The 14,751-nt window shown below is 40.9% G+C and overlaps 1 protein-coding gene across 2 annotated transcripts in view; it reads left to right on the top strand.

The window, feature by feature from the left end:
* The window catches only part of LOC145669501 (polyunsaturated fatty acid 5-lipoxygenase-like), a 103,206-nt gene that overhangs the window by 79,391 nt on the left and 9,064 nt on the right, over window positions 1-14,751 (top strand). For both annotated transcript variants that reach the window (XM_081737681.1, XM_081737680.1), the window contains exon 11: window positions 43-215. In XM_081737681.1, the coding sequence (XP_081593807.1) occupies window positions 43-215 (173 nt within the window). The remainder of the gene's footprint in view (window positions 1-42; window positions 216-14,751) is intronic.

Genomic DNA, 14,751 nt, shown 5'->3' with positions numbered 1-14,751 from the left:
ACTCCTAACAAACATACCTTACTTGTATTTTATCTGTTATAGATTTAAAGCATGGTTAATGAACGTGGATGGTAATATCCCTCTTGAAATAGAGAGCAGAGGGGTTCTGGATCCGGAGGTGTTGCCTTATTACCCTTACAGAGATGACGCTGTGGACTTCTTCCGTATTCTGCACGCTTACGTCACAAAGGTTATATCCACGTACTACACCAGTGGTAAGTAGATACTCTTTATGTTACTTTTACGGGATAATGCAATTTGATTTCTTCTTGCTCACTGTTTGTTTATTTGATTTTATTTAGGACATTCAGAGCACAAGAGGATCAAGTTCAAAGACATATAATGTGTATAGTGTGCTTAAATTGGGAGTGTCCCGTAAAGAACGTAACTTTTGAAATACCCGCCATTTTTGTTCTAGAGAGTTGGCAGCACTGAATGTTACACGATTTCCATCTGTTGTCTTTTTGGAACGGAATAGCGCATGATTATAATCTATTTTCTGGATCCAACTTACAGTAATATTATCATTCATAATGGCGATGTTTTCCGCAGAACGACTAACGCGAGGACGCCCTGAGGGTTTAATTAATGTCCACAATCAAACCGGTTTTCTCAAATATAACTATCAGTCCCATCAGAGTCGACTTATTGGGTGCATTACGTTGGCCAAATGTTCCACTGAGTTTGCGAACAGACTCTGCACAATATTCACCACATTTGTATGAAGTTTTCACTATAGTATCACACTAGTGTGTCGTGAAGCGCTTCATTCCTACCCAAACAGAAAACAGATGATGATCGTTGTGAATGTGTGAACAGGAATTCACCACTGTGTAAATTATGTAATACAGGTAACAAAATTGAGTCTATGGTATAGGATTTATTTCAATACGAATTTAAGACTTTTAAGCAAAAGTGTTTTCAATTACCAAATGATAAATTGTAGAATATTTTTAGTACAGCATATGTAAAGACAAAAAGATTTATAGTACTATTTAGTGTTACCAATACTAGTTCCATATTTGGAGTTGGGTTGCATATCCTTTGATAATGATGTATAAACTTTGTACTTTGTAATTGTGTTTGGGTGTAAAGTACAAATAAACATATTATTATTATTATTATTATTATTATTATTATTATTATTATTATTATTATTATTATTATTATTATTATTATTATTACCATGCGCTATTCGGCGTTCCGTGACTACTAACTACAAAGATAACAAATGAAAATCGTGTAATGTTCAGTGCTGCCAACTTACTAGAACCGAAATGGCGGGCATTTTAAAACTTACGTTCTTTATGAAATACCCTTTACATAGGAAAGTTAACACTGTTTTTTTTTTTTTTTTTACATTATAATAAGAGTTATTTACACTATTTAGAGATAAATCTTTTTAAGTTCTGAAAGAAGTTTCAGGTGGAGATCTTAAAGGTGAAATATGTCTCAAATAACCCCCCAAAAAAATGGACTTGATTACTTTATGCACTAAATGTATCATTTAAAGAACGGTGCAGCAAAACTACGAAATACCGGACACCGATGAAATATGATTATTTATCCGTATATGAAAGGTGTCCGTTACAGATGGGTTAATACAAATTTACAGTATGTTGCTCACAGCTCGTGTGGTCATTGTATGCAGCAGTGTTGGGCAAAATCAATTGAAATCAATTGCAATTGATCAATCAATTGAAAGTAATTGCTCTGAAAATCAATTGCAATTGATTTCAATTGCAATTGATTTCAATTTGTAATTGACAATTAATTTCAATTGCAATTGAATTCAATCATAAAATTTGCAATTAAATTTTCGTCAATTGTTAATTGTTAATTGGTCACCAGGCAATTGAAACTTTTAATTGTTAATTGTCAATTGCAAAGGGTGCAATTGAAACATTTAATTGTTAATTGCAATTGACAATTGAAACTTGTAATTGTTAATTGTAATTGTTAATTGTAATTGAAATCAGCAATTAAAACTGAAGATAAGAAGATGTGTGTGTATTGTGTTGTCCACTTGTTACTGTTTTACATATTTCAAATAAGGTACTTATAAGAAATGCTGGATACCTACCATCCCTTCCCCCCCCTGGGAAGAAAGCCAGGAAACTAAGTATTTTTTAAAATATATTATGTTTATGGTTCTATCCCCCTCGAAAGAACTCTATATGCCCGTCATGCATACAATAGGAATGGGCACCAGCGAGTTCGAGCGAGTTTTCTTTAAAACTCGACTCGACTCGAAGCAGACATCTTTGAGCTCGACTTGAGATCTCGGCTCGAAAAATTTCCCCCAACTCGACTCGAATTCGGATCGAGTTTCCAGTCGAGTCGAGCCAATTCGAGCTAAATCCTTTGTGTAGTTCCAAGTACTACTATCTTCAAGTATCCTACATAGACAATATAATAATCAATGATACTACTACTACTACTATAATTAATTATCATTATAACACCGTGTACCTGTATAAACATGGAATATAGGCGGTTTGTATCGGAATACTAAAAATTAGTTGACTGTCGACCTTGGTCGTCAAGAAATCTTCAGGAGGCAAGGACATCGGTCACGAGGTTCTTGGTTTGAGTTCAGGAGGAGCAAGTATTCGGGCTCGAGCCAAAAATTGTTAGAAGTTATGGGACTCCAGCCAAACATGTTCAAAACTGCTCGACCCGGGCTTAGGGTTGTCAACAGCTCAAGCGGCTCGCTCACAGCTTATTCACTTATCGAGCCGAACCGAGAAGTAAGCCGAGCCAACAGCTCATCCAACCGAGCCAGCTCCAGCCGATGGCTCACACGAGCCGAGCCGAATTGAGCTGATTGCTTACCCCAACCGAGCCCGTTCGAGCCATCGGCTCAGTTGAGCTGACTCGAACCCAGCCTATGGACTCGTTTCAACGGAGCTGGTTCGAGCCATTGGCTCCAATCGAGCCGAGCCGATGACTCGTCTTTACCGAGCCGGTTCAAGCCATTGGCTCAATTGAGCCCAGTCGATGGGTAATCCCAACCAAGCCAGCTCAAGCTGTACGCTCAGTTGAACCAAGCCGAGTCGGTTGACATCACTATTCCGGTTGGGCTTCTACTTTGGCTAAAAAATTGGACCGTGCAGTTCTCAGCCTTGATGGTAAGAACTACAAAAAATGATAAGAAATCTTTAGTTTTACGTCTCACGCTTATGCCGGATAGGCAAAAGGAGACGGTGATGATAGGAAATGAATGAAATGAAGAAAGTGGGAGGAAACGGGAGAACCCCGAGAAAATCCACGAGCACGGTGTTTGTCCACCACAAAGTACAAACTGCGCGAGCTGGGATCGAACCAGGGACCTCAAGCACCGGAGGTGAACGCTCTACCACTGACCCACCGCGCCAACTGGTAAGAACTACAGTATATACTTATATTGGTGCTCACGGCGTCATTAACTTGTTCCGCCACCAACGAATTTCAAGGTACTTTGTTCTGCATCTTTTGTGCGTGTTTTGTGTCACTTTATGCGCCTATTCCCACATTTTGTGCATCACCGGAAGTGGGTCAAAATGGGCCTACAAATATGGCGGAACAAGTTATTGCTCTTCTGCCACCAATGAATTTCGAGATTGTTTCCTTCACATCGTTTTGTGCCGTTTTGTGCGTCTACTTCCGTTTTGTACGTCGTGGGAAGTGGGTTAAAATGAGTCCCCAAGGTGGGACGAAAACGATCAAGAGTTCCGCCACTATTAAATCTCGAGGTCGTTTATTTCACATCGCGTACCCTTTTGTACGTCTATTTCGACGTTTTGTGCGTCACTGGAAGACGGTCAAAATGGGCCTCGAAGGTGGGACGAAAATGACCCACTGCTCCGCCACTACCGAATTTCGATATCCTTCCTTTCGCATCGACTACTGAATTTTCGTGCTGTTTCGTGCCCCCATTTCCACGTTTCGTGCGTCACCAGAAATGGGTCAAAATGGGCTTCCAAGGTAGGACGAAAATGACACACTGTTCCGCCACTATCGAATTTCGAGGTTGTTAATTTTACATCGCGTACCCTTTTGTGCGCCTATTTCGACGTTTTGTACGTCACTGGAAGATGGTCAAAATGAGCTCGAAGGTGGGATGAAAATGACCAAGAGTTTCGCCACTACTGAATTTCGATATCCTTCCTTTTGCATCGACTAGTGGATTTTCGTGCCGTTTCGTGCCCTTATTTCCACGTTTAGTGCGTCACCGAAAGTGGGTCAAAATGGGCTTCCAAGATGGGACGAAAATGACCGAGAGTTCCGCCACTATTAAATCTCGAGGTTGTTAATTTCACATCGCGTACCCTTTTGTACGTCTATTTCGACGTTTTGTGCGTCAGTGGAAGACGGTCAAAATGGGCCTCGAAGGTGGGACGAAAATGACCCACTGCTCCGCCACTACCGAATTTCGATATCCTTCCTTTCGCATCGACTACTGAATTTTCGTGCTGTTTCGTGCCCCCATTTCCACGTTTCGTGCGTCACCAGAAATGGGTCAAAATGGGCTTCCAAGGTAGGACGAAAATGACACACTGTTCCGCCACTATCGAATTTCGAGGTCGTTAATTTTACATCGCGTACCCTTTTGTGCGCCTATTTCGACGTTTTGTACGTCACTGGAAGATGGTCAAAATGGGCCTCGAAGGTGGGATGAAAATGACCAAGAGTTTCACCACTATTGAATTTCGATATCCTTCCTTTTGCATTGACTAGTGGATTTTCGTGCCGTTTCGTGCCCTTATTTCCACGTTTTGTGCGTCACCGTAAGTGGGTCAAAATGGGCTTCCAAGATGGGACGAAAATGACCAAGAGTTCCGCTACTATGGAATTTCGAGGTCGTTAATTTCACATTGCATACCCTTTTGTGCGCGTATTTCGACGTTTTGTGCGTCACTGGAAGACGGTCAAAATGGGCCTCGAAGGTGGGACGAAAATGACCCACTGCTCCACCACTATACCTACCGAATTTCGTGGTCCTTCCTTTCGCGTCGAGTAGTGAATGTTTCGTGCCGTTTCGTGCTCTTATTTCCACGTTTTGCGCGTCACCAGAAGTGTGTGAAAATGGACGTCCAAAGTGTGACCAAAATGACCCATTGTTCCGACACTATCGAATTTATAGGTCGTTTCTTTCGCATCGTTTAGTGATTATTTTTTTAAAAGTTTTCTGTGCCTACTTCCTCGTCTTGTGGTCACCGGAAGTGAGTTAAACGGGCCTTTAAAGTGGGAGTTAAATGGCTCACTATTCCGCCACTATCGAATTTCGGGGTTGGTTCTTTCGCATCGTTTAGTGTGTATTTTGTACCGTTCTGTTCGCCTACTTCCACGTTTTGAGCATCACCAGAAATGCGTCAAAATGGTCCGAGAAACTAGAGCCATTGTTCCGCCACTATCGAATTTGGGGGGTCGTTTCTTTCGCATCGTATAGTGCCTGCTTTGTACCGTTTTGTGCTCCTATTTCCACTTTAGTGCTTCTATTTCCACTTTAGTGCGACAACAAAAATGGGTCAAAATGGCCTACAAGTATAGCGGAATAACTTAATGCTGTTCCGTCACCATCAAATGAGGTCGTTTCCTTCACACTTTTTATACATGATTTGTGTCGCTTTGTGCATCAGTGGAAGAGGGTCAAAATGGACCTTGAAAGTTGAATGAATATGTCTTTCTCTGCCATATTTGTAGGTCACCTTTGACCCACTTTCGTTGGCCTACAAAACGTGAAAGTATGCGCAGAAACGGTATAAATATGCACTAAACAATGCGAAAAAAGCGACCTTGAAATTCGATACTGGTGGGAGAGTGGATCAGTTTTCTTCCCACATTGAATGCCCATTTTGACCCACTACCATTGATTCACAAAACGTGGAAATAGGCTTACAAAACGGTAGAAAACACGCACAAGACGATGTGAAGGAAACGACCTCGAAATCGTTCCTGACGGAACAACATTAACTTGTTCCGCCATATTTGTAGGATAACGTTGACCCATTTCCGGTGACGCAGAAAACGAGGAAATAGGCGCACAAAACGACACAAAAATGGTAATTTAGCTTAATTACATGGAAATTTTAAGTTTGTAAGCTTAATTATATGAAAAATTTTATACATTTTTCCTTTAAGTTGGTCTATTTTACGTTGATTTGGGACTTTTAAATTGTATTCATTTTTCCACTGAAAAATATGTATAATTCAACAAGTTGATTTGATTTTGAGTTGCTTTTGGGGTTTAACGTCCCGGTCAGCAGCGAGGCTATATGAGACATGGACCTACTGATTAACGTGGAATCCGAACCACATGAGCTCCCGCAGGGAATCGAACCCGGGTTTCCCACGCCAAAGGCGCGTACGCTAACCGCTTAGCCACGGAGGAGCTCTATGATTCAACAAGGAAATATTTATTAGTTATAATTATAATAATTATCTATTTATATATAATTGAATTCATTGTAATTTGGTCCATAACAAACACTTTACCATTTCGTACTAGCTGTTATACCCGTTCTTCGCACGGATCAGATAAAATATCAATGTAAACAAATTGAACAACGGGAGAACAATTAAGAAACATTTCTAACATTGGATATATTTTGTGTGAATATATATCCAACAACGTACATGTGCTTTCATTGGGAAGGCCGATGGGGCTGAATTTGAACGTAAACACTATCGGGGGTGTCACTATACGTCTGAGCAACCCCGATAAATATGGATTCGACACAAATTCTACTACTTTTACATGTCCCGGTGAACACCCCCTCAGACCCCCTTGGTTCGTATTGTGAAAAAATCTCCTCTGGCCCCCACCAACCCCCAACTAATACCACGAAAACTATGAATGTGACACTAACATCTGCCCTTTTCTACTACTTTTTACATATGCCTGTAAAAATCCCTATAATCCTCTGGTTCCAATTTTGAAAAAAACAATGCCTCTGGTCTGCAGCCGATGGGGGCTGTATTTGGAAGTCAACGCCTGTGGAAGTATCACCATTCATCTCAGCGACAGCTAAAACTATGGATTTGACACTAATATCGGTCATTTTCCATTAGTTTTACATGTCTCGCAATTCCCCACCCCCGGTGACTCCCGGCCCGCATACAATGCTGGCTAAATTTGAAAATCATCGCTAATGAAAGTATCACCATTAATCTCAGCCACCGCGAAAACTACGGAATTGACATCGGTCATTGTGGATTATTTTTACATGTCTCGTGATCCCCTTCATAATGCCCCCGTTTCTTATCTGATGGGGGCTAAATGTGAAAGTAAACGCGGTCTTGAGTTTCACCAATGAGCTCAGCTACCCCGAAAATTATGAATTTGACATTAATATCGGTCATTTTCGATTATTTTTTTACATGTCTCGGAATTCCCCCCTCTGGTGACCCAAGGCCCGCATACAACGGTGGATGAATTTGAAAGTCATCGCTAATGGTAGTGTCACCATTGATATCAGCAACTGCGAAAACTATGGATTTGACACTAATATCGGTCATTTTGGATTACTTGTACGTTTCGGTATTTCCCCCTCCCCCCATTGACCCACGGCCCGTAGCAGAATACGGTGAATTTGGAAGTTAATGCGATTGGAGTTTCACCATTGATCTCAGCGACCGCGAAAACTATGAAATCGACACTGATATCGGTCATTTTCTACTACTTTTACATGTCCCGGTAAACGCCCCCCTGAGACCCCCTGGTTCGAATTTTTTCGAAAAAGCTTTGCCTTGGTGTGAAACCTGGACCAAGGTATCTTTGACCAAAATTTGGTAACTCTCTGTCGACTTGTCTGGTCCCCAGGCCGGTCCCGGTAAACGTCTCCTGGAGACCCCATAGTAAGGAATTAAAAAAAAAAAAAAAAACTCTTCGTCTTGGTCTGGGGCCTAGACCAAGCTACCCGTGACCAAATTTTGAAAACTTTCGGTCCACTCGTCCCGTCCACAGGCCGCACAAAGATAGACACACAGACACACGAACAAACTATTTTATTTATATTAGAAAGGTCAGATCCGCTGTTATTGTATTAGTGCGATGCTTGAGCGATTGATCGTAGAAATTCAAACTCCGATGAGTGATAATTTTATAGGCTTGTTTTATTACAAGTTTAAACTCTTTAGTCAGTAGAGAAGAGGGCGTGAATCATGGGTCAGAGTTGATGACAATGGGTTTTGGCGGGTCTGTGGGTCACAGTGGGTAAGAGTGATTTATGGTGGGTGGTGGGTCAGAGTGGGTCACGGTGGGTCGTGGGTCACGACGGGTGGTGAGTCAATTGGTCGTGGCTAAAGTTTTCATTGCCCCACACCCTCTCTGAACTACAGTGTTGAAAATTAATCAGTGAAAATCAATTGCAATTGATCAATCAATTGAAAGTAATTGCTGTGGAAATCAATTGCAATTGAATCAATTGCCAATTAATTTCAATTGCAATTGAATTACAGAATTCAATTGCAATTACTTTCCACTGCAATTACTTTCAATCAATTGATCAATTGCAATTGATTCTCCTTTTTTAATGGCCAACTGCAATTAACAATTAACCATTACTTATTTCAATTGTTAATTGCAATTAACAATTAAATTTACAGATTAATTGTTAATTGTTAATTCAATTGAAATTTGCCCAACACTGGTATGCAGTATACAGTATTAAGTGCATTAAAGCGTGGGACAAACTAAATGGCGTGTGTTCTAAGCCTTAAGCGTAATGTACCTTTGGGTAAATGTGATGGCTCTGATCACTAATCTTAACCCAATCCACCCACGCTCAACGCTGAACATAAGACTCGGATAAAACAATCTAAGAACGAGAAAAAAATATTTTAATTCTTAAAATCAGCTTTAAAGAACCCGCATTATTATTTATTTAAAGAACCCGATTAACATTATATATATTAATCTCAACTATTGCATAGTGGCTTTTGTTCATAGTGTAAAATGCATAGTGGATTTTGTTCAATAATAAGAAAAAACTCTAACAGGCCATGAAATTTCAAATGCCATCTAAATAGTCTATTGCTGAATGTCTTTTTTTTTTTTTGTTCCAGCGTCTTCTTTAGAAACAAGAATGTCCCCTGCGTGGCATTAACGCCCACGTTGAGAACCACTGGTCTTAGCCAATGAAATAAAGGCTGTGTCGCGACGTTGCCATGTGGTAAAGGGACTGGCCAGACAGAAGCAGCACAGAGCGATGACATGAGCGGGAGGCAGTTAGACGTGGTAACACCGTAGTCCTCTCATTTACGTACTAACAGCGTTTAAACAGAAGTCGGAGCACCTCCTTCAAACCCCATAAAGTTTGTCTCACACTTTAGTTATCAATGGAAATATAGGCTAACATCAGTGGCGTATTTACGATTTTGTTTCGGGGGGGGCTTGGCTAACTTTGGGGGGGCTTTGCCTGAAAATGTGAAAATTCTGCAAGATATTTCATATACTTTACTATAGTAAGTAAGATTTCGGGGGGGGGCTTAAGCCCGGAAGCCCCCCCCTAAATACGCTACTGGCTAACATCGAAATACTTTGATCAGTGTTTGAATTATTGTGGGAATGAGAGGGAGAAGAACCAACCAATCATGACGGTTTATGAATTTCTTTGATAAAAGGCCTACAATGTTGTAATCGTGTGGACACTAGTTCCTGACCGAAATTTGTTTTAACAGCTGAATCATTGCAGAAGGTATTTTATGCGCTAAATACCTATGAGTTGACAACAGTTCCTGTCTGTTGTGAAAAAGTTGGAGGTATAAGAATTCTGTCCATGTCTGTGTCTGAGAGTGTCCGTTAAAGCGAGTATTCTCTACATAATATCACATATATTTTTCCTGGGAAGGGCAAAAAGTTTGTCCGTATTATGGAGGTGTCAAATAATGGAGGTTTCATTGTGCCAAGTTTTTGTAACGTAATAAAATCCGGGAATTCTCAACCTAGGGATCGGGATCCTTAGGGGATTGAGAAAGAAAGGTGAAAAAGATAAATGTAATTGAGATACACTAGAAGCGGAAAAAATATTATTTTAAAGATTATTAAACACGTGTTAAATTTCATGTTAATTTTCAAATATAGTAATGAATATTGATCCCTTATTTTCATAGTGAAATAAACACAAATATTATTTTTTTTGTATGTGTTATAATTAGTGTTTACGTGGATGACGTTGTCTTCACGGAGGTGCTTTGCCGTCCGTGTTTGAATTGCGCAACCCAACGTTTACCAGTTACGAACGATGAGGTTTCCCATTATTCACTGCCTCAGGATTTTAAGTTTCTTCTGTCAGAAATATCTTGTCTGTGTGTGCCACTAATGAACACAATAAACAAACAAAGGAAAATACTGCAATAACTCTCAAATTAGTAAACAAAATCGCATACTTTGGCAAAAGTAGTTGATGGATGCCCTTCACCATCGATGAAACACGAAGTGATACTCTCTTCTCTTCAAGCTGCAATGAGTGGGAGAGACTCCTCTAATCCTACCTCTGTGCTGAAACGGGCAAAGTTATCCTGATTCATCTCCAAGCTGCAACGGACAAAAGATTTTACCATATCTATGTCAGGGGTGCCCACAAAGGGGGGCTATGACGCAAACTGCGTCATTGAAATATTTGGAGGGTTAAAAATCTATTTAAATATGTTTGATGGGGTGTAAAAATTAATCGAAAAGATTTTTTTTCATGGAAGAACACCTACGGATAGACAATTGAGGGGGGTGCTTCATTGACATAAGGGGGTGGGCACCACTGTCTATGTGCTGCAACAGGTAAGAGTTATCCTTAACCATCTCCGAGCTGCAACAGGCAAGAGTTATCCTCATTCATCTCCAAGCTCCAACGGACAAAAGATTTTACCATATCTATGTGTTGCAACAGGTAAGAGTTATCCTTAACCATCTCCGAGCTGCAACGAACAGGAACTTTTACCATATCTATGTGCTGCAACAGGCAAGAGTTATTCTTAACCATGTCCGAGCTGCAACGACAGGAGATTTTACAATACCCCTGTGCTGCAACGGATAGGAGACTTCACCATACCTATGTGCTGCAACAGGCATGAGTTATCGTTAACCATCTCCGAACTGCAACGGACAGGAGATTTTATCCTACCTCTGTGCTGCAACTTGCAAGAGTTATCTTTAACCATCTCCGAACTGCAACGGACAGGAGATTTTATCCTACCTCTGTGCTGCAACTAGCCAGAATTATCTTTAACCATCTCCGAACTGCAACGGACAGGAGATTTTATCCTACCTCTGTGCTGCAACTTGCAAGAGTTATCTTTAACCATCTCCGAACTGCAACGGACAGGAGATTTTATCCTACCGCTGTGCTGCAACTTACAAGAGTTATCTTTAACCATCTCCGAACTGCAACGGACAGGAGATTTTATCCTACCTCTGTGCTGCAACTTGCAAGAGTTATCTTTAACCATCTCCGAACTGCAACGGACAGGAGATTTTATCCTACCTCTGTGCTGCAACTTGCAAGAGTTATCTTTAACCATCTCCGAACTGCAACGGACAGGAGATTTTATCCTACCTCTGTGCTGCAACTTGCAAGAGTTATCTTTAACTATCTCCGAACTGCAACGGACAGGAGATTTTATCCTACCTCTGTGCTGCAACTTGCAAGAGTTATCTTTAACCATCTCCGAACTGCAACGGACAGGAGATTTTATCCTACCTCTGTGCTGCAACTTGCAAGAGTTATCTTTAACCATCTCCGAACTGCAACGGACAGGAGATTTTATCCTACCTCTGTGCTGCAACTTGCAAGAGTTATCTTTAACCATCTCCGAACTGCAACGGACAGGAGATTTTATCCTACCTCTGTGCTGCAACTTGCAAGAGTTATCTTTAACCATCTCCGAACTGCAACGGACAGGAGATTTTATCCTACCTCTGTGCTGCAACTTGCAAGAATTATCTTTAACCATCTCCGAACTGCAACGGACAGGAGATTTTATCCTACCTCTGTGCTGCAACTTGCAAGAGTTATCTTTAACCATCTCCGAACTGCAACGGACAGGAGATTTTATCCTACCTCTGTGCTGCAACTTGCAAGAGTTATCTTTAACCATCTCCGAACTGCAACGGACAGGAGATTTTATCCTACCTCTGTGCTGCAACTTGCAAGAGTTATCTTTAACCATCTCCGAACTGCAACGGACAGGAGATTTTATCCTACCTCTGTGCTGCAACTTGCAAGAGTTATCTTTAACCATCTCCGAACTGCAACGGACAGGAGATTTTATCCTACCTCTGTGCTGCAACTTGCAAGAGTTATCTTTAACTATCTCCGAACTGCAACGGACAGGAGATTTTATCCTACCTCTGTGCTGCAACTTGCAAGAGTTATCTTTAACCATCTCCGAACTGCAACGGACAGGAGATTTTATCCTACCTCTGTGCTGCAACTTGCAAGAGTTATCTTTAACCATCTCCGAACTGCAACGGACAGGAGATTTTATCCTACCTCTGTGCTGCAACTTGCAAGAGTTATCTTTAACCATCTCCGAACTGCAACGGACAGGAGATTTTATCCTACCTCTGTGCTGCAACTTGCAAGAGTTATCTTTAACCATCTCCGAACTGCAACGGACAGGAGATTTTATCCTACCTCTGTGCTGCAACTTGCAAGAATTATCTTTAACCATCTCCGAACTGCAACGGACAGGAGATTTTATCCTACCTCTGTGCTGCAACTTGCAAGAGTTATCTTTAACCATCTCCGAACTGCAACGGACAGGAGATTTTATCCTACCTCTGTGCTGCAACTTGCAAGAGTTATCTTTAACCATCTCCGAACTGCAACGGACAGGAGATTTTATCCTACCTCTGTGCTGCAACTTGCAAGAGTTATCTTTAACCATCTCCGAACTGCAACGGACAGGAGATTTTATCCTACCTCTGTGCTGCAACTTGCAAGAGTTATCTTTAACCATCTCCGAACTGCAACGGACAGGAGATTTTATCCTACCTCTGTGCTGCAACTTGCAAGAATTATCTTTAACCATCTCCGAACTGCAACGGACAGGAGATTTTATCCTACCTCTGTGCTGCAACTTGCAAGAGTTATCTTTAACCATCTCCGAACTGCAACGGACAGGAGATTTTATCCTACCTCTGTGCTGCAACTTGCAAGAGTTATCTTTAACCATCTCCGAACTGCAACGGACAGGAGATTTTATCCTACCTCTGTGCTGCAACTTGCAAGAGTTATCTTTAACCATCTCCGAACTGCAACGGACAGGAGATTTTATCCTACCTCTGTGCTGCAACTTGCAAGAGTTATCTTTAACCATCTCCGAACTGCAACGGACAGGAGATTTTATCCTACCTCTGTGCTGCAACTTGCAAGAGTTATCTTTAACCATCTCCGAACTGCAACGGACAGGAGATTTTATCCTACCTCTGTGCTGCAACTTGCAAGAGTTATCTTTAACCATCTCCGAACTGCAACGGACAGGAGATTTTATCCTACCTCTGTGCTGCAACTTGCAAGAGTTATCTTTAACCATCTCCGAACTGCAACGGACAGGAGATTTTATCCTACCTCTGTGCTGCAACTTGCAAGAGTTATCTTTAACCATCTCCGAACTGCAACGGACAGGAGATTTTATCCTACCTCTGTGCTGCAACTTGCAAGAGTTATCTTTAACCATCTCCGAACTGCAACGGACAGGAGATTTTATCCTACCTCTGTGCTGCAACTAGCAAGAGTTATCTTTAACCATCTCCGAGCTACAATGGACCATGTTTAACCAGGGAACCTCAAACCCTCCGAGCTGCAACGGGCAAGAGGTTCAGTAGTAGCGGAAACTTGAGAGGACCAAGGCCCGGGCAACCTGGGCAACTGCCCGTAGGGCCACAGTTAGGGAGTGCCAAAAAGAGCCTCAAAAAGTAAATTTTGTAACGTATTTCCTACTGACTTCTTTGGTTTATATTCTTGTAAAGCAGCGTCAATTACATCATCTTTTTCCATACACCATGGAAGAAGGGAGTTTCATAGTATTAGGAGAGCTTTATCGACAAATGAGGACATGGTATGTAGAATTAAGAGTGGAGGAGGAGTTGGTATTGTTTATGGCGGGCTATGTTCTTTGTGTGAATTTACCCCAGGCAATAAATGCTATTGGATTTTATATATGTCCCTTTTAAAGTCATATTTATCATAACATGGAAACTTCATTATATATTATCCAAGGCCTATTGAGGAAATAAATGTGTGGAGGGGCAAGTATAGAATTACTATTTAACAAATACAAACACAAAGCTAATTTTTCCGTAAACTGAGGTAATCTTATCTCATTATATTCAACCAATATAAAATTTGATTTCATTAAAAGCAATTCGACTGATGCCAGTCTGTGCTGATGCCGATCCAATCAAAGCAGGGTTGCCAACTTTAACTGGAGTCATATAGATAACGTACAAAGTGGCAACAGACGTGTAATGTTGAGCCGTTCGTAAATGCCAGCTGAAATTCAACGTGATACAGTTATCAGCTGATTTAAATTTTCTATACGCACGACCGACGTGCGAAGAAACGTAAAACAATCAGCTGATGCGTGCTTTAAAAATTTTGTTTCATAACTTCAAGATTTCAATAACGATCAAAAGTAAAAATTAATAAAGTAGTATTCAAGAAATGCTGTTCGATATTGATTTTGTTTATACGTGTCGATACATAAATAATAATAATAATAATAATAATAATAATAATAATAATAATAATAATAATAATAATAATAATA

The sequence above is a fragment of the Thermobia domestica genome, chromosome 14, assembly GCF_964235325.1.
Source record: "Thermobia domestica chromosome 14, izTheDome1.hap1.1, whole genome shotgun sequence".
Taxonomy (NCBI): Eukaryota; Metazoa; Arthropoda; class Insecta; order Zygentoma; family Lepismatidae; genus Thermobia; species Thermobia domestica.
The sequence above is the reverse complement of the archived record's forward strand: the minus strand, read 5'-3'. Positions and strand labels throughout refer to the sequence as shown.